This window comes from Canis aureus, chromosome 34 (genome assembly GCF_053574225.1).
Source record: "Canis aureus isolate CA01 chromosome 34, VMU_Caureus_v.1.0, whole genome shotgun sequence".
Lineage (NCBI taxonomy): Eukaryota > Metazoa > Chordata > Mammalia > Carnivora > Canidae > Canis > Canis aureus.
The window spans coordinates 8195715-8214933 of record NC_135644.1 but is presented as its reverse complement, the minus strand read 5'-3'; the positions used below and the strand labels follow the sequence as shown (position 1 = coordinate 8214933).

Here is a 19219-nt window from a genome sequence, read left to right as displayed (position 1 = left end):
GGGGTGGGAGGATGGGGTACCTGGATGATGGACATTACGAAGGGCACATAATGGAATGAGTATTGGGTATTATATAACTGGTGAATCACTGGCTTCTACCTCTGAAACCAAGAATACATGTTAATCAAATTTAAATAAAAATTTACAAAATAATTTCTATAGCTTTGTAATACAGTTTGAAATCAGGAAATGTAATGCCTTTCTTCCTCAGGATTGTTTTGGGTATTTGGGGTCTTTGGGGGTTATATAAATTTTAAGATTTTGTATTTTTGTGAGAAATGCCATTGGAATTTTGATAGGGATTGTATTGAATCTATAGATGACTTTGTATAGTATGAACATTTTAACAATAGTTTTCTAATCCATGAACATGGGATCTCTCTCCACTTGTTTGTGTCTTCTTCAATGTCTTTCATCAAAATCTTATAGTTTTGAGAGTACAGCTCTTTCATCTTTCTTGATTAAAATTATTCCTGTTTTATTGTTTTTGATGTTATTATGAATAACTTTTATAAATTTATTTATAAATTTATTTATATAAATTTCTTTATATAAATTTATTTATATAAATTTCTTTTTCAGATAGTTTGTGTTAGTGTTGAGAAATATAACTGATTTCTGTAGTTGAGCTTATATACTGCAACTTATATATTGCAACTGAATTCATTGATTAGTTATAATAGGTTTTTGGTAGAGTCTTTAAGGGTTTTTTCTTTATACAAGAGCATATCATCTACATAGACAATTTTACATCTTCCTTTCCAATTTGGATACCTTTTATTTATCTTGCCTGAATGCTCTAGTACTATGTTGAGTAAGAGTAGTTGAGAGTGGGAACTCTTGTCTTGTTCCTGATCCTAAAGGAAAAGCTTTTAACCTTTCATTATTGAATATGATGTTAGCAGTGGGTTTGTCATATATGGCCTTTATTATATTAAGGTATTTTCCTTCTATACCCAATTAGTTGAGAGTTATTATCATAAAAAGGATTGTATTTGCTAATTGCCTTTGCTACACCTACTGAATGATCATATCATTTTTCTTTCATTCTATTAATGCAGTGTATCACATGTATTGATTTGATATGTTGAACAGTCCTCGATTCCCAAGAGATAAATCTCACTTGTCCCAATATATGATCCTTCTAATGTGCTATAGAATTCAGTTTGCTAATATATATTTTTTATAAATTTATTTTTTATTGGTGTTCAATTTGCCAACATATAGAATAACACCCAGTGCCCATCCCATCAAGTGCCCCCCTCAGCGCCTGTCACCCAGTCACCCCCACCCCCCGCCCACCTCCCCTTCCACCACACCTAGTTCATTTCCCAGAGTTAGGAGTCTATCATGTTCTGTCTCCCTCCCTGATATTTCCCATTTTTTCTCCTTTCCCCTTTATTCCCTTTCACTATTTTTTATATTCCCCAATTGAATGAGACCATATAATGTTTGTCCTTCTCCGATTGACTTATTTCACTCAGCATAATACCCACCAGTTCCATCCACGTCGAAGCAAATGGTGGGTATTTGTTGTTTCTAATGGCTGAGTAATATCCCATTGAATACGTAAACCACATCTTCTTTATCCATCATCTTTCGATGGACACCGAGGCTCCTTCCACAGTTTGGCTATTGTGGACATTGCTGCTAGAAACATTGGGGTGCAGGTGTCCTGGCGTTTCATTGCATCTGCATCTTTGGGGTAAATCCCCAGCAGTGCAATTGCTGGGTCGTAGGGTAGGTCTATTTTTAACTCTTTGAGGAAACTCCACACAGTTTTCCAGAGTGGCTGCACCAGTTCACATTCCCACCAACAGTGCAAGAGGGTTCCCCTTTCTCCACATCCTCTCCAACGTTTGTGGTTTCCTGCCTTGTTAATTTTCCCCATTCTCACTGGTGTGAGGTGGTATCTGTGGTTTTGATTTGTATTTCCCTGATGGCCAGTGATGTGGAGCATTTTCTCATGTGATTGTTGGCCATGTGTATGTCTTCCTCTGAGATTTCTGTTCATGTCTTTTGCCCATTTCATGATTGGGTTGTTTGTTTCTTTACTGTTGAGTTTAATAAGTTCTTTTAGATCTTGGAAACTAGCCCTTTATCTGATACGTCATTTGCAAATATCTTCTCCCATTCTGTAGGTTGTCTTTTAGTTTTGTTGACTGTACCTTTTGCTATGCAAAAGCTTCTTATCTCGATGAAATCCCAATAGCTCATTTTTGCTTTTGTTTCTTTTGCCTTCGTGGATCTATCTTGCAAGAAGTTACTGTGGCCGAGTTCAAACAGGGTGTTGCCTGTATTCTCCTCTAGGATTTTGATGGACTCTTCTCTCACATTTGGATCTTTCATCCATTTTGAGTTTATCTTTGTGTATGGTGCAAGAGAGTGGTCCAGTTTCATTCTTCAGCACGTGGCTGTCCAATTTTCCCAGCACAATTTATTGAAGAGACTCTTTTTTCCAGTGGATAGTCTTTCCTCCTTTGTTGAATATTAGTTGACCATAAAGTTGAGGGTCCACTTCTGGATTCTCTATTCTGTTCCACTGATCTATGTGTCTGTTTTTGTGCCAGTACCACACTGTCTTGATGACCACAGCTTTGTAGTACAACCTGAAATCTGGCATTGTGATGCCCCCAGCTATGGTTTTCTTTTTTAAAATTCCCCTGGCTATTTGGAGTCTTTTCTCATTCCACACAAATCTTAAAATAATTTGTTCCAACTCTCTGAAGAAAGTCCATGGTATTTTGATAGGGATTGCATTAAACGTGTAAATTGCCCTGGGTAACATTGACATTTTCACAATATTAATTCTGCCAATCCATGAGCATGGAATATTTTTCCATCTCTTTATGTCTTCCTCAATTTCTTTCAGAAGTGTTCTATAGTTTTTAGGGTATAGATCCTTTATTTCTTTGATTAGGTTTATTCCCAGGTATCTTATGCTTTTGGGTGCAACTGTAAATGGGATTGACTCCTTAATTTCTCTTTCTTCAGTCTCATTGTTAGTGTATTCAGTTTGCAAATATTGAGAATTTTTGCATCAGTATTCATCGAGGATACTGGCCTATAGTTTTATAATCTTATGTGTCTGGGTTGGGGTATCAGAGTGATGCTAACCTTGCAGAATGAATTTGAAACTATTCTTTCACCCTCGATATTTTAAAAGAGTTTAAGGAGGATTGATGTTAATTTTTCTTTAAAATTGATAGGATTTACCAGTGAAGCCATTTCCTCCTGGCCTTTTCCTTTTTGGAGGTTTTTGATTACTGATTCTGTTTACTTGTTATGGACTGTTCAGATTTTCTGTCTTCATGATTTAATCTTGCTATGTTCTGTATTTCCAGAAATTTATCCATTGCTTCTAGATTATCTAGTTTGTTGTATATAGTTCCTCAGAGTAGCCTCTGATCTTTTGTGTATTGTGGTATCAGTAGTAAGGTCTCTTCTTTCACTTCTGATTTTGATTTTGAGTCTTTTTTCCTTAGTCTAGCCAAAGATTTGCCAGTTTTTATCTTTTTTTAAAAAGAGCTCTTAGTTTCGTTGGTCTTTTCTATTGTTTTCCAGCTCCTATTTCTGTTCTGATCTTTGCTATTTTCTTCCTTCTCTTAACTTTGGGTTTAGTTTGTTCTTTTTTTAGTTCCTTAAGGTATAAAACTAGGTTGTTCAAGATCTTTCTTTTCTCTTAATCTAGGCATTTATCACTATAAATGTCCCTCTTAGAACTGCTTTTGCAGCATTCTATAGATTTGGGTATGTTGTGTTTCCATTTATCTTTGCTTCAGGGTTTATCATTTCCCTTTTGATTTCTTCTTTGACTCATTGGTTGTTCAGGAGATTCTTGTTTTTACTTTTAAAATCACTTTTGTCTACCTTGGTTGATAGGTACCCGGACAGAATAGGAGAGTGATTTGGCATCAGTAACCAATGGATCACAGGTAGACTTGGTTGAGTGGTCCAAACACTCCAGGTCAAACAGGTGGTAGAAAATGTAAACAAATAATATGGTTAAACAGAAAATCTGAGTTACCACTGTAATGTGATACTCCCTCTCCACAGACTGGTTAGGCTTGAGGACATCTGGGTTGTAAAATATTTGTTTATTTTCTTCTTCATGACTGTCAAGAGGCTGGGGTAAGTACTGTGGCTGAAGCGAAGGTACATTTCAGTCAAATCCAAGAATAAATTCAAATTCATTTCTTTAAAAGCAAAACCCCAGGACCAAGGAACCAAGGAACTGAAAGGCAGCTCTTTGGTTTAGAATGCACGCTCCAGAATAATGAATAGTGTCCATTTCATTTAGAATCTCTGTACAGAATTCTAACTACACCTAGATTTGCAAAATTTGCAGAATAAAGCAAATAGACCAGCTCATGGAGAATTACAAGGTAGAGGTCTATTTTTGCGCTCTCCCCATGCTCTGTTATCTCCTGGTCTCCTCTGCCAGGGTGCACATCATCTGCCATGAGCCTCTTGCCTCAGTGCCATCCACTCTTGTCCTTACCTGGTTGTTAATCGGTCCCTACCAGGGAGCTGCCTCTTACCTAACATTTTAGTTGATGATAATGACTTAAAGTGTAGCCCATTCTAGATGACACTACATTTAGAAGGGCTCTTGACAAGAGAAGACATTTTTACATTTGGAGAATGGAACTTCAAAAAACAAACTTGAGGTCTTGTCTACTCTCTCATCTCCTCATCATACTAGTAACTCTTAAGGAAAAGCCCAAACAGATCAAATAGGTTAAAAACAAAACAGAGCAGAAACTTGATGGCATATTAGATTCTATTCAAATATTTTTTTCAACAGATACTTATTGAGGATTTCTGATGTTCCAGGTATTGATTTAGGCACCAGAGAAAATCAGAGAAGGCACAAATGAAATGCATCAAATATTAACTGTATTTTCTGCATTGATGAATTATGGACAGTTTTTGCTTTTTATATTTTTCTCTAGTTCCTAAGGTACTTTTTAAAAACAATAGCTATACTTTCTTAAGTTTATTCTATTTATTTATTTATTTCTTAAGTTTAAACAGAATTTTCTTTTGAAGGAGGGAGAGAGGGAAGGGGAGAGAGAGCAGGCAGGGAAGAGAGAGAATCTTAAGCAGGCTCCTCGTCTAGTACAGAGCCTGATGTGGGACTCTTATCTCCTGACCCTGAGATCATGACTTGAGTCCAAATCAAGAGTCAGATGCTTAACTGACTGAGCTTCCCAGGTGCCCCAAAACAGAATTTAAAAAAATAAAGCAAAAAGGCACAGTGGACTATAATTATCAGTCAGTCATGAGATAATAGAAATTTCAGTTCAGGCTTCACTGTTTTGAGTTTGCTAAAATTCACCACATATGGGATGACCTTATTTTCCTGAACCTATTGATTATAAATATATTTGATTTCTATGGTCCCTAGAAGTATGTAACATACTTCCCAAAATGCACCTCTGCATTCTTTTATTCAAATTACAGAAATCAGATAATTTGAAAGATGATCAGTGTCTTCAAAAGATTCATATACTAAATTTTTTTCATAAAAGATATTCTAGGGCAGCCTGGGTGGCTCAGCGGCTTAGTGCTGCCTTCAGCCCAGGGCGTGATCCTGGAGGCCCAGGATCGAGTCCCACGTCGGGCTCCCTTCATGGAGCCTGTTTCTCCTTCTGCCTGTGTCTCTGCCTCTCTCTCCCTCTCTGTGCTTATCATTAATAAATAAATACAATTTAAAAAAAAAGATATTCTAGAATTTTGCAATCCAAAGTCGTCTGCAGACTGGTGGTATCATCAATAGCTGGAAACTTGTTGGAAATGCGGATCCTCAGGTTCCACCCAACTTACTGAATCAGAATCTGCATTTTAATAACATCTCCAGTTAATTTACAGGCATAGTCAGGTTTGATAATTACTGATTTAGAACAAATATTCTACTCCAAACTACATGTCTGCGATGTAACTATGTTTTTCCCTTGAAACTAAATCTATGTTCATGCCCTAAGTACCAAAGAGATCTCTGTGGTCTATAAGCTCAACATTTTCTTAGAACAAAACCAAGTCTTGGGGTGCCTGGGTAGCTCAGTTAAGCTCAGGTCCTGATCTCAGGGTCGTGAGGTTGAGACCCGCATTGGGCTCTGTGATCGGTGTAGAGTCCTCTTGACCCTTTCTCTAATTAAAAAAAAAAAATCTTAAAAACAAAAAATTGAAAAAGAACAAAAGTAGTTTCCAACTACTGAATGGGATATGTTCTAAAAATCTATTGGTAGGTAAGTAAATTGTTCACAACTTACAGTAATATTATTAATACTAACTGAATTTCTAGGTCACCATACAGAGAAGCTTGGTTAATCCATAATTTAGCTAAAGTGAGCCAAATTGCATTTTAATCAGTTTTTGATGGGAAAATTTTTCCCGGTCCTAAAAGTCTGGGAAAACCTGGTCCTGACAGCATTACAGCACTTCCCCATAGATGCAACTGTGTAGACAACTGGTAGAGCTAATCATCCAATTCTGAGTGTGTTGTAGATAAAAGAATAAAATGGATAGAAAGACAGGAATGCCAAGGGTTGATATTGACTCATTTGTTTCCCAGTCTCCATTTTTACTAAGAATACACACTGGCAAGATTACTTACCTTCAAGGGTTTGAAAGAACCCTCATTGTAGGATTGAGGGATTTTAACCTTTTCAAAACAGGCATGGCTTCATTAGTATCAACCTAGAAGTTATAGCTTACTAGAAGTTATAGTTATACTCTCCATTAAGAGTATTTTCTTTCTTTGTCCATTCTTAAAATGCAGTTTTGTCCTGCACAAAATAATGTGAAATAGACTTGTAGAGATGTAAGCAAATTTCAATGCACACAGTTTTCTCAAGGTATTTAAACACATGATGTTATGTTATCCATATTTCACATAAAGGCTTCATTGAGATTTACTTTCTATAACATTTTGAAAATAAAAAAGGTACAGTGATTTACATTTTAAAACTATGCTCCCCCCAGATTTTCTTATATATTCTTGAGAATTCTTATTGCAACAGATATTTTGGGATATAAGAATGTATGTAGTAGGCATTTTATACTTAGAAGTGCTTTTAGAAACCCATTTTAATAAAACAATTAGAAAATAAAACAAAGAAATTGATAATGATCTATTAATTCCACATCTCAAAGTAACTTACTAAAGTTCTGCAAGTAGCTATTTTTTATCTTTAAAAATGGATCCTAATATTCCTATAGTTTTGGAAACTGCCTTTTTTCACTCAACAATATATCATGAGTATCTTTTTAATGGACTTCTATCAATTTCAATAAAGTTTTATAACATTTTCAATGGTATAATATTCTTACAGGATACCTTTATTAAAACATTTGGGTTGCTTTCAACTTTTTGTTCTTATAATCATTGATAACCAAATCTTTTCAAGACTAGATCCTTTTTGTTAAATAATCAAAGTAATTAAAGTGGAAGGTAAGCTTCCAAAGATAGCTAAGTTATGGTCTGTTGTAATGCAAGGCTACTTAATAATTAATATTTAATATTAATATTTAATAAGTGAGTATGGTTTGTCAACCATTACGTTTTACTTAATCATGGTCACAAATGAGCTTTTATGCTTATTGTTCACTTCTTTTCCAGCTTTTCCATTTTTTTGTTAAGTACTTTTGACTTCTGTATTAACTGTAATTCTCTTCTGGACACGGCAAAAACTGGGTATTTCTTGCACCCATTTTGACTTTCACATAAGAATGATTATCAGACTACTTTTGGGTAGATTTTACACATTAGGTAGAACAGCTCTGTAGATATACCAAGTGTCCAATGGGAAATTTAAAGGTGAGGGTAAATATTGTCAGTAGTAAAATGAAAAAAACCTACTGAAAATAAAGGTACATTCTTTTTTGTATACATATTTTGTTTATATGTTCAACTATCACCAAAATGTACCTAACTTCATTGGACAAGGTATAAGGCTTGCCAATTTCCAAATTTTGGCAATTCTAAATTCCTGGTAGCCATTCTGGAGCTGCTATTATTTATAGCATAATATGATTTTGTTATTTAGCTACATTTGTTCTAATATGCTTTCCCCAGTCCCAAATATATATTCATCTTTTTTAAGTCTTAAAAATAGACTTATTGGTAGTATCAAAAGGAATCTAACCACTACCTATTGTGGGGAAAAATAAAAAAACTAACAATTTCATACAATGTAGAATTTAAAGGAAACTCTTAATTTCTGTGCCAAACCTGGGTGTGGGATGGGGGGCTGTTGATAGAGAATGAGAAGCACAAGGGAAAGGGTATTTAGCCTCTGTCTTCTAGGACTCCAGATTTCAGAAGAAAAAAGTTACATTTTGTTTTAATCAAACATTTTAGAAAATGTTAGAAAAAATTTAAAGTTTTAGAGGACATAATTCGAATAGATCCAAAAATGAAGATTTCATCAGGTTATATTATAGAGACCAGTATGATTTAATTCTCCCTAGATTTTATGAACAATCTTTATTAACAGAAATCAAACTTACTGTCCAAAGTGATAACATATCAAAGAAATACATATCAAAATATGCTGCCATTACTAATAGTTTTTAACATCTTTATTGCATTTACAATATGTGGAACATTATAGGGATTTACAGTAGAGGCCAAATATCCCAGCCCTTAAAAACGGAGTAGGAAAGATTGAATGAACCATACATAAATATCTTTGAACACAAGCATTAGAGACATACATATGATTATAATTTTACAGGCTTATACAAGTAACCGCTATATGTAATATAACAGGCAGGAAGGATAAAACAGTGAGTAAGAAAGTCACTAAGGTGTGAAATAACTACAGCTAGGCGGTACTAAACAAAAAGACAACACAGAAAATGTGATTTGTAAAGGCTAAGATGTCCTGCAAAGACAGAGCTATCCCTTATTACAACCGTGAGGTAGAATTCTTCCCACCCCGTCTTCGGGTTTCTTGACCACCAACTGGGGGGCCTTCCCATCCAGAGAGTGCTCTCTCACATTACTGTACCCATGACAGACGAGTAGTACACATTTCTGACTACCCCTTCCACCCCAATTGAACAGAAATAATCTTTTCTGTTTAATTGGTCTTATTTCACCTACTGAAAACGGGTGGCAAAAGTTAGTAAAATAAACAAACCAGTGCTGTTTCTTCTAGCTAATATATCACCATGCTTCAGAAATGCTTTAATCCTTCAAGAAGTGAAACTAATCCTAAAATTTCAGGCATAGGAACCCATTGGGGAGCTGTTTTGGGCAGACAGGTATTTCCTCAAAGAATACCAACTGCCAACCGTTAACAATGCCATTTCTATCACAAACCCACTTCTAAAATTTCAAATATGAATCATAAAAATAGTTTACACCTTTCTACACATCCAAAATATAGTGAAAATCCAGGACACAGTATAACCACATTGGAAAAGGATAGCAGTTTCTTTTAAAACTACCTTATGACACAGAAATTCTAATCCTAGGTATTCACCCAAGAGAAATAAAAGCCTATGTTCACATAAGACTTACATTAAGAATAATCATAGCAGCTTTATTTATAACTACTAATGCTGGAAACAGCCCAGATATTCGTAAATAGGGAGACGGATAAACTGCAATATAGTCATACAATGGAATACTACTCAGCAATAAAAAGGAATGAACTAAAACACCTAACAACATGAATAGATTTCCAAAACATGTTAAGTGAAGAGGCTTCTAGAAAGAGTTCATGCTGTGCGGCTCTATTTATATAAAGACCTAGAACAGAGAAATTGGATTCCTGGTAGACAAAAGAACAGTGGTTGCCTTTGGGAGAGTGGAGTGGGGTCAAAGATTGACTAGAAAGGGCCAAAGGGGAATTTTCTGATAATGTTTTTATATTTTGGTAGTACTGTATGCATTTTCCAAAACTAGGTAATGCATACTCAAGATTTATGCATTTCATTGTATGCTAATTTTACATTTAAAATGTGGTCAGCATATACTGAGCTCTAGTTAACGATACATATACTGAAGTTATTAGTAGTGAAGATGTCTGCAATTTGATGAATTGATGGATGGACATGTGATCATGCAAGCATAATTAATGCTAACTACCATGTGGGTGATTAATACTTTATAAAATCTTAACCTTTTTATATGTTTGAAAATTTTTATAAAATGTTGGGAGAAAAATTCCAGGGTGCAACACTTACCAAATGATGCCACTGAGAATTTCAGTATCGATCTCACAGCAAGATAATCATCAGATTCTTCCAATCAGTGTCAATTTAGAAACTCAAGAGCTTGTGAAAAGATATTCCAGAGTGTGAGGTGACTAGTCAGCCCTCAAATCTATACTGACTCAAAACTGTCAGTTGACATTTTGATCCCCTCACACCTTTAAAAATTACCTATATTGATCATTTTTTCTCAACAAATTTGTTGGCTGTGTAGATGAACATAAGAGCTAAGATGAAGAAGCATTCCTAAGGGAAAAAATCAAGCACAGAAATTTTTACCTGACATCTAAACTAATAAAGAACTATAGTAACAATAATAATTAAAAGAAAGAAAGGCATGTAGATCCAACACACAATATGAGGTCTGATCATATTGTCTAGGCCCCTATCTTCTGAGTGGAAGGACATCTGAATTATCCTCCTGTCTCTCCAAGGAGAGGCTCATTTGGGGGCACCCTAAAGTGAAGGCATGTAACTTGTAAATACTTCTAAGGTGACTCCTTGATATTCACTAAGAACGGCTTTAGACTTCAATAGCCTTTTGTCAGAAGTAGTTTTCCACATGCCTGCCTTAAAATCCATGAACACTGTGCTTTTTAGTGGTTGTAACAATCTTTAGTTATTTGCTAAGGATTTGCATATAACTATATTGGTATGATATGTTTTATATATATGTTATATATATATATGCTTTATATATATATAGCGCCTCATAACGGTTCTCTAACAAAAATAATCTTCTTTTAAAAATTTACTTGCTGCTTTCAAAATATTTAGTCACAGGTCTGGCTCTCCTTTGACCTCTGAGTGCTTTATGTTCTAGTACAGGCTCTGCTGTCCTTGAAGCACACGGACTAGTGTTGTCAAGTTCTCCAAGTTTGCTTTAAAATACTGCAGTCACATTATTCAGAATCGTATCTATGAACGTTTTCAGTCTTAAAACATTCCCCTGTATTTCACAGAGCATCCCTATTTCTAGCAGTCTCTATCACATTACCACTGCTCAAGTTCTCTAGCCGTAACAGTACTAACAGTGGTCTCAAGTCACGCTTGTTACCTCATTATTAGGATACTTTTAACAGCTTGGTGCGTTTGTTTCCACTGGCTGGTGCTCTCTGAGATCCACTCTGAGTATGACTTTTACTTACTTATTAATGGCACTGTGTCATGTCCTGTCACCCTCAAAGTAGATGATATTCCTCACTTGTCTTCCATCTCGCTGGTCTATCATCCTGCCATAAAAGAGTTAATCTGTCAGATTTAAAAGTCTTGTCATTTACTGATGAGCTCACCAACTCCACTCTTAGTAATTCTGAATGTAGGGGAAATTGAGCTCAGAGAGGTGAGGACAGTGCCATTTCCCCCATGACCCCATGCTCGTCATCTGAGACAGAAGCAACATTAAAAGAATGCTGTACTGTCTATTCTAAAAAGAAAATTATAATAATAATTCCTTCCACTTTGGATAACATTGTAGTTTTCAACACATTTTTAAAATGTGATTGTATTTACAGACCCAGAGAAGTTTGGTAATTTTTACAAAGGTCAAGTAAATGACAAAGTCAGAATTTGATATTCAAACTCCAAACTCTTTCCGTTATATTCACTGCAGTTCTTACTTTGGCTCTTCTATGATCCTTTGTATGCTTGCCATTATTTATGCTTCTTAGCTAAACTTAGACTTTTCTAGAGCACACACCGAAGCCACGTATTGTCAAGTGTTAAATCAATACTTAATTTTTCCTCATCAAGGTTATTTATTGCCCTCCGTCCCAGAAGCATATTTCCCATTTCTCACTGAAGTTTTTTAGTTTCAAAACTTAAAGTCAACACTGGTAAGTCTGCTAATTAAGTTAACTAGTCAGGTATGTTGCAGTCTATCTTCTGAATTCTAGGAGATTTTTCCTTTGGAGGTTTAACCAGTTATCTCAATCATGTAACTCTTGTTACTGATGATATTTACTAATGTTGGTTTCCCACACCATTTTCAATAAGCTCAAGATGTGGGGGACTTTAGCAACCACAGCATATTTTAGTTCTTAGGAACCACAGGATTTTACTATGGCCCTGTGAGGATAGGAAAAGTGCAGAGCAACAGCCAATGTCTCTGGCAAGGAACTTACAATGTAGCAGAGAATTAAGAGTTCTTTTTCCAACTGTAGACTATACAGAGAGCTACGTTCAGCTAATCTCACAATCATGCCGTTGGTTATACAACAGGTTTACATGAGAGAATATGGTTTGCTCAGCCCTATCAGAAAATCATGTTCGCCCTAAATGGTGTGCCACAGTCAATACACTAAACAACACACCCCAATTTCAACTGACAGGGTAATGGAACAACACATTCACACTAGGTTACACTCAGGAGTGCTGGCCGATTTCAATGCCTATAAAGTTAGAGTGGGATCCAGTCTTCTACACAGTAATGAAGCCTAGACCTGCCATCAACATCCTGGCTGGCAGGCTGAGCAGTTTCATCACCATCACCAATGAGTCACCCTAGCAATAAGGTCACCAATAATGAGGACTTGGAATGAAGTCAATTTTATCTGGAAAAAAAGTTACCATCTTTGCATCTTAACTCTGCAGAGCCAGACATGTGAAGAACAGGTGTCAAAACTATATATACTGAGTTTAGAGAGGAGCACATATACAGTAAAAAGAGAAAACACCCCCTCCCCCCAGCAAAACAAAAAACAAATCTAGCCCAATTAATACTTCAAGAATTCCCTGAGATGAGCAAAAGTAATGTGGTAAGTTGTGTCATATACCAATAATGGCATATAGAGATGATGGTTCTTTCTCATTTGTGGGCCAACATTAATTCATGATGTATACAGAACTCGTGATTTCAAACAGACTGCAGTCATTTCCTTCACATGTACTCTAAGTGAACTATTATGCTATGAAAGAAAACATTAGGGCATTGTTGGGTTTTCAATCATAAAGTATGTATACATAAGATATACATATAGAAAGTAGCAGCAAATTTACAAATGAACAGCAACAATATGTCAAAGCGTATTCAGTTCATCTGAAATATTCAAATTACAAATAACATTTTCAGATGATGCCTTATTTTACTCTTGCTGTAGGCTGGACAGCTTAAGGCATATTAAAAATTAACTCACTGAACAATAAGTAGTCAAGTTGATGATAAAACTAAGACTCCCATTACTTATAGTGCAGTTCCCTTCTAGCAAATCTTAATAAAAACATTTTTACTACTCTGAAATTCAGTAGAATAGATATTGAGTGTAACTAAATATCTAAATTACTTAATATATAAGTATCTAAAATACCAAATGACTTCTTTATGAGTAGATTAATTCATAAGTCAGTCAAAATTTTAGGAAATATATTTAAAACACACTTCAATCTATAATATGGGGGGGGGGGGATTCTTACTAAGGTCTACAACAGACCATTCACACACAGAAAAGTGAGCGGCTATTACATATGAGCACAAGGCTGGGAACAGGAGAGTCCCAAAAGATTCCTTCCCTCAACAGAGATTCTAGTGTAGCAGGCACAGACATCAATAAACAATTGTAGCATGTGGTTAGCACCATTATGAGGACTGAAATGAAGAATCACAAGTTTATACTCAAAAGTTAAGTCCTAAAAGACTGAGAGGATATCAAATATAGAAATAATTTTCCTGAATGTTCTCAGAAGCAGTGGCAGCATAAGAAAAAAGGGAGCAATCAGCTATTGCCCCCAGATTTTCTGGCATGTCTGACTAGAAAAAAATGAACCAAAATTGCTCAGAGAGTAGAAAAGTGAAAAATAGGATGACTTCATCTAGACTGAAATGTCAAGTAGGTAGCTGAAAGTACGGTCTAAAATTTTGGACCAGATATGGAACAAAGAACATTGGGATAAAAATAGAAACCCTAAGGATGAGATCCCTCCAGAAGCATTCTGAAGACAGAATCTGAGCGTGCGCTGTAGTAGGTATGCTTAGAGTTGCGACTCTACTCAGTTATGGCTGAGGATAACATCTTCAAGGGACGAGACACCAACGAGGAAAGGTTGCTCAATGGTGTAAATGTTGCAGAGACAGAGAAGGATAAGGAATGCAGATCAAAGGAAACATTCATTCAATTCAGTAACTGAGAGCCCACTGAGAACAGCTTCACTGAAGTGCTATGTAAAAACAGATTGCGAGGTGTTGAACAGTGAGAGATGAGGATGCAGGGGGAACAGACATGAATTTCTCCAGGAGGCCTGGCAGTGAAGAAGGATGGGAGAACCAGCAGGTTCAGAGGGGGTTTTCTGCATTGGAAGATACATGAACATTTTTGTGGACATGAAAAGGAACCAGCATACAATTCTTTGCATAATTTTGTATTGATCACAGACTAAAAAATTATTTTTAATCTTTTTCAAAAACACTTTCTGAAATAAAAATTAACACAAAAATTAAATATGTATTTTACCATTTAAACTTAATATAAACTTATAAGCACTAACATTTTATAAATTTTATTTCTAAAAGAGTTGTACAATTTTTATTAGACTACTTCAGAATTTTGTTTCTAGTCTATCATGAGAAATTAAGTTTTATTAACAATTGCTGTTTTTGTTCCAGAAAGATTCCTCTGATATAAAGGATTACACTTAAGTAATTATGTATGCCTTCTTCCCCAACCCTCCTCCCCAAAGACAAAGTATCTTCAGGGTAGTTAATAATTTAGATAACATTTTTCAACTTAAAGAAGGGAACAATTAGAAATAGTATTCCATTATTTTTAAGTTCTTTAAGATCTAAATTGTTCTTCACAATTATTTTTCATAATTAAACATGCTTATTTATTATATACACATGCTTACATATGGATTTCCTGGCTAAAACACATGCAACCAACATGAAAAAACAAATATTAAATCATCCTCACAATCCTAAGAATGCCCTTTTAAATAAGGCACTCATGTTTGGAAACAGGATATAACCACCAAATTAAGTAAGATGTTTAAAAGAAGCCTTTTATTAAGCACAAACAACTTTTAATACATTATCAATACAAATAGGAAAATGTCTTTTAATGAATATGATATATCAAAGATCTGAAGGTTTTCTTCATACTGACACAATAAAAATAATCAATTTTGAAGAAGAATTACAAAGTAAAATTTTTGAGTACGCCACTGTCTACTAATAACAATTTAACTATAGTCTAAATTTACTACATCACCTGGGGAGGAAGGTCAACCATTTTTTATATAGAGAATTCCTAAACTCTTATTAGCACCATTCAAAGCTTATTATCAGTTGTTCATCTACAAATTGACAGGTCAGGTAAAGCTTTAAAGCAAGTTTTCAGTGCAATGTTTACAGTTCTTTCTTTTAAGATACTTGGAGTCTATGGTCTCAAAGCAAGTAAAATAATGATGCCTTGGTAGTTGTAAGGTGTTAACATGTAGAGAGAAATGTAAAATGGAAAAAAATGAGGCTTATCCTGGCTGTGAAATGTATCAATGTATTGCGGCTAATGCTGTAGTATGCCAACAACATGCGGGATTATGAACTGCAGATTTGTGGGAAGCTGGTAGCTATTAGCTCTCTGTGGTCATCATTTCAGGATGTCTCAGCTGCTGTCTTTTGAGACTAACCAGTTTCATCCTGTCTCTGATGTGTTCTGCAGTGGAAGCCATGTCACTTGGACTCCCAAAATACTGCTCAGTTCTAAAAATTAAAACAGAAAAACCACAATCAGATTAATACAAATCCAATGACCACAGCAAATGCAAAAGGGAACAAAGATTATCATAAACATTTTATATGTGATATGGCATTAGTTCACCTGAAGACCATATACTGTTTGTGGTAATTCAGTAGAAGAAACATTTTTAAATGCATAAAATATATTAAGACATGTTGAAAGAAACAGATTATTGTATTAAATATTGTATCATATGTACTTATGATAATCTCAATAAACCAAACAATGCAACTAAACAATGAAACAATAAAGGAAACAATGTAACATTGGAGATATTCTACTTTCCGTTTTGGGTGCATAAACATTCAGAAATATAGAATTTGTATGTATTCTTCAAGGATAAAGGCTATCTCTGTACACCAGTTGTCTAATACAGTTGGCAAGTAAAATACCTGTTTTATGTTAAGGCATCATTTGGGACTTTAACAGACAAAATGATTTAATGCTATCCTACTTGAAAAGATTCTGTATTCAGAGTCAGAGAATCTTTTAGAGCTAGAAGAGTTCTTAGAAATTATCTGGTTGAGCTCTGTATTTTTTAAAATCAGAAAACTAAGACCTAGAAAATTAAATGATTTAACTAGGATCACATAGTGGGAAAACCAGCATTGGAACCGGATTCTTTAGTGAATCCAGGAAGATCATCTAATTTCTTTTATTTTTCCAGGACAATGTTACAAAAATAAATCTGAATAAGCTTACTGCTAAACTAGCATCAACAGGTTTTCATACAAATGGAACAGAATAACAATTACAAGTATTAAAGGTGGTGGTTATGAAATCTGAATATACAGTACTAATTTATTCTTCAATCTTAAAAACATGAGGAAGTGTTACATGGACTATTTGTAGAATACAAGAGGAGAAGTACAAACAAAAATACTAGTTTTAGATGCTCCTAGGCTGACCTGAGTAGAATGGAGACAGTGCTAACAACTGGTTATAAAGCACAGAAATGGGGGTGGAGGGTTCCCTGGAATGAGCACCATGAAGGCAGCCCTCTAATATTGTTACAAGCTGAATTATAAAATTTTAGATTTTTTTTTATACATTGCAGATATCTAACATGATTTTAGGCTACTTCTGATGGTTTCAATTTTGGCTGTGGCCAAAGATTATCTACATATAGATTATGAATTATATATTCTTTCAATGGAACAGAATTGTATCTTCCCCAAATCAATTCTAAATAATGATCTAAAGTTCATGACATGGTAGTACTGGCATTTACTATGTTTCAGATTTTGGGTTTTTCTGTTTTTTCTTTCTTTTTAAGATTGTATTTATTTATTATAAAGACAGAGTGCAAGTGGAGGTAAGGGGAGAGAGGGCAGGCTTTGAATTCAGCACAGAGCCTGGCTGAGGGCTGGATCCCATAACCCTGAGATCATGACCTGAGCTAAAATCAAGAGTAAGACACTCAACCAACTGAGCCACCAAGGCACCCCTGTGCTAGATTCGTTTTAAGTAATTTATACACATTGAGCTCATGTTAATTCCCCTGCCCTATAACCTGAAAAGGTATAAATAATATATCCCTATTTTTAGATGAAAGAATTGAGGCACAGAATGGCTGAATAGGGTGCCCAAGGTGTTACAGCTAGTAAGTGGAGAGCTGAGATTTAAACCCAAGATATCTGATTCCAGAGTCCACAATCTTATCCGTTACACTATACTACAGTGTAAGGATAGATGCATCCAATGATTTGGTTTCTCTGTCATCTGAATTAAATATCCTCTGGATTATCTCTAAATTATTTTCACTGAGAAGGTCAAGATCCTCAGGGATGAAGCTCTTTCAGACTCATTTACTGGCCCACTGATTTGCATGAGATTACTTCTTACTTTTATTATTAACTTTTAAAATAGAAAGCAATGTGGGAATCAGGTCCCCATCATTCTACAAATGAATAAACTGGGACTCTATATAGCATAGAGAAAAGAGAATGGGTTCAGAGTTGGACCAACCTAAAACTGTATGCCAATTCCACTTAGAAGCTGTGAAATCCTGAGTACCTCACTTAATCTTTCTGAGCTTCAGATTTCTATCTCTAACGAAACCTGTTTGATCAAAAATAATGAGGTGAAGTGTTTAACTCGATGTTTAGTATGTTATAAAGCTCATTAAACATTATACCCCACTACTCCCCTCACTTCCTTGGATGAAATCCAGAGGCACCCTACTCCCTATCACCAGAGCGAAGGCTAGGACCCCAGGATATCAACCTTCTATATTAAGCTGTCAAGATGCACCACATTTGACAGCAGCAAGTACCAACTACTACTGCTGCTAAGAGCCGAGTTTGTATTTCTTTTCATTACAAACCAATTTATTGTGGAACTGAAGATGTGGACCAGAGCTAATTTACTCGGCTTTTTAAAAAAATATATTTTCCTCTCTTGATGATTTCATTTTAAGACCTCACAAATAAAAAGACAAAATTATAAGAACATGTACCATACCCATCAGGATAAACTACAGGAACAGTTAATCTATCCAAAAGTGATTTCCCAACTGCTTCAATTTCATCAAATTGCTCCTCATCGTTAATAGCTTCAGGCTCTTCTGGACAGTCTTGCAAAATCTGCAACAAATAAAATGGCAACATCAATCAAGAGATATAGAAAAGCAATCAAGCTCACGTAAATTCAGAAGACTGAAGGTGTTTTTGTTTTGTTCTTAGCATCTCTATGTCCACCACTGTACAAGATTCATTACTGGTGAAGCTGGCTCAAAATATTCAAACAAAATGAAATACATAATCCTTACTAACAATATGTAATTGGAGTATAAAGGCCTATAGAGATTTCCAAGAAAAAAAAAATACTAAACTACTACTTGAAAAATAAGTTCAAACTGCGCTTAAGAAGTATCCCTTCATTCATCCATTCTTTATTGTACTAAATGTTTATTTATTTAGCAGCTTGCAATATGACTGAGATACAGATTTTGACCTCAAACAGCTTACAGACTTCAAAAATGAAAGAAAATATAAATCCAAAACAACATATACTCAGAGTTCAGACACATAACTGATGGGATGACCTACATAGGCACTTTACACTTATTTTAAAAACTGATCTGCTGGGACGCCTGAGTGGCTCAGCCACTGAGCATCTGCTTTTGGCTCAGGGCCGGATCCCGGGATCCCGGGATCAAGTCCCACATCGGGGTCCCTGCATGGAGCCCGCTTCTCCCGCTGCCTATGTCTCTGCTTCTTTCTCCTTGTCTCGCATGAATAAATAAGTAAAATTTTTAAAAA

At 35.3% G+C, this 19219-nt stretch overlaps 1 protein-coding gene across 1 annotated transcript in view; it reads right to left on the bottom strand.

The window, feature by feature from the left end:
* Positions 1 to 8571: 8571 nt before the first annotated feature.
* Positions 8572 to 19219, bottom strand: part of SESTD1 (SEC14 and spectrin domain containing 1) — a 143110-nt gene continuing 132462 nt past the window's right edge. Inside the window, exons 17-18 of the mRNA XM_077883276.1 lie at positions 18420 to 18541; positions 8572 to 15919 (exon numbers count right to left, since the gene is read on the bottom strand). Coding sequence (XP_077739402.1) covers positions 15790 to 15919; positions 18420 to 18541 — 252 coding nt within the window. The 3' untranslated portion in view covers positions 8572 to 15789. The remainder of the gene's footprint in view (positions 15920 to 18419; positions 18542 to 19219) is intronic.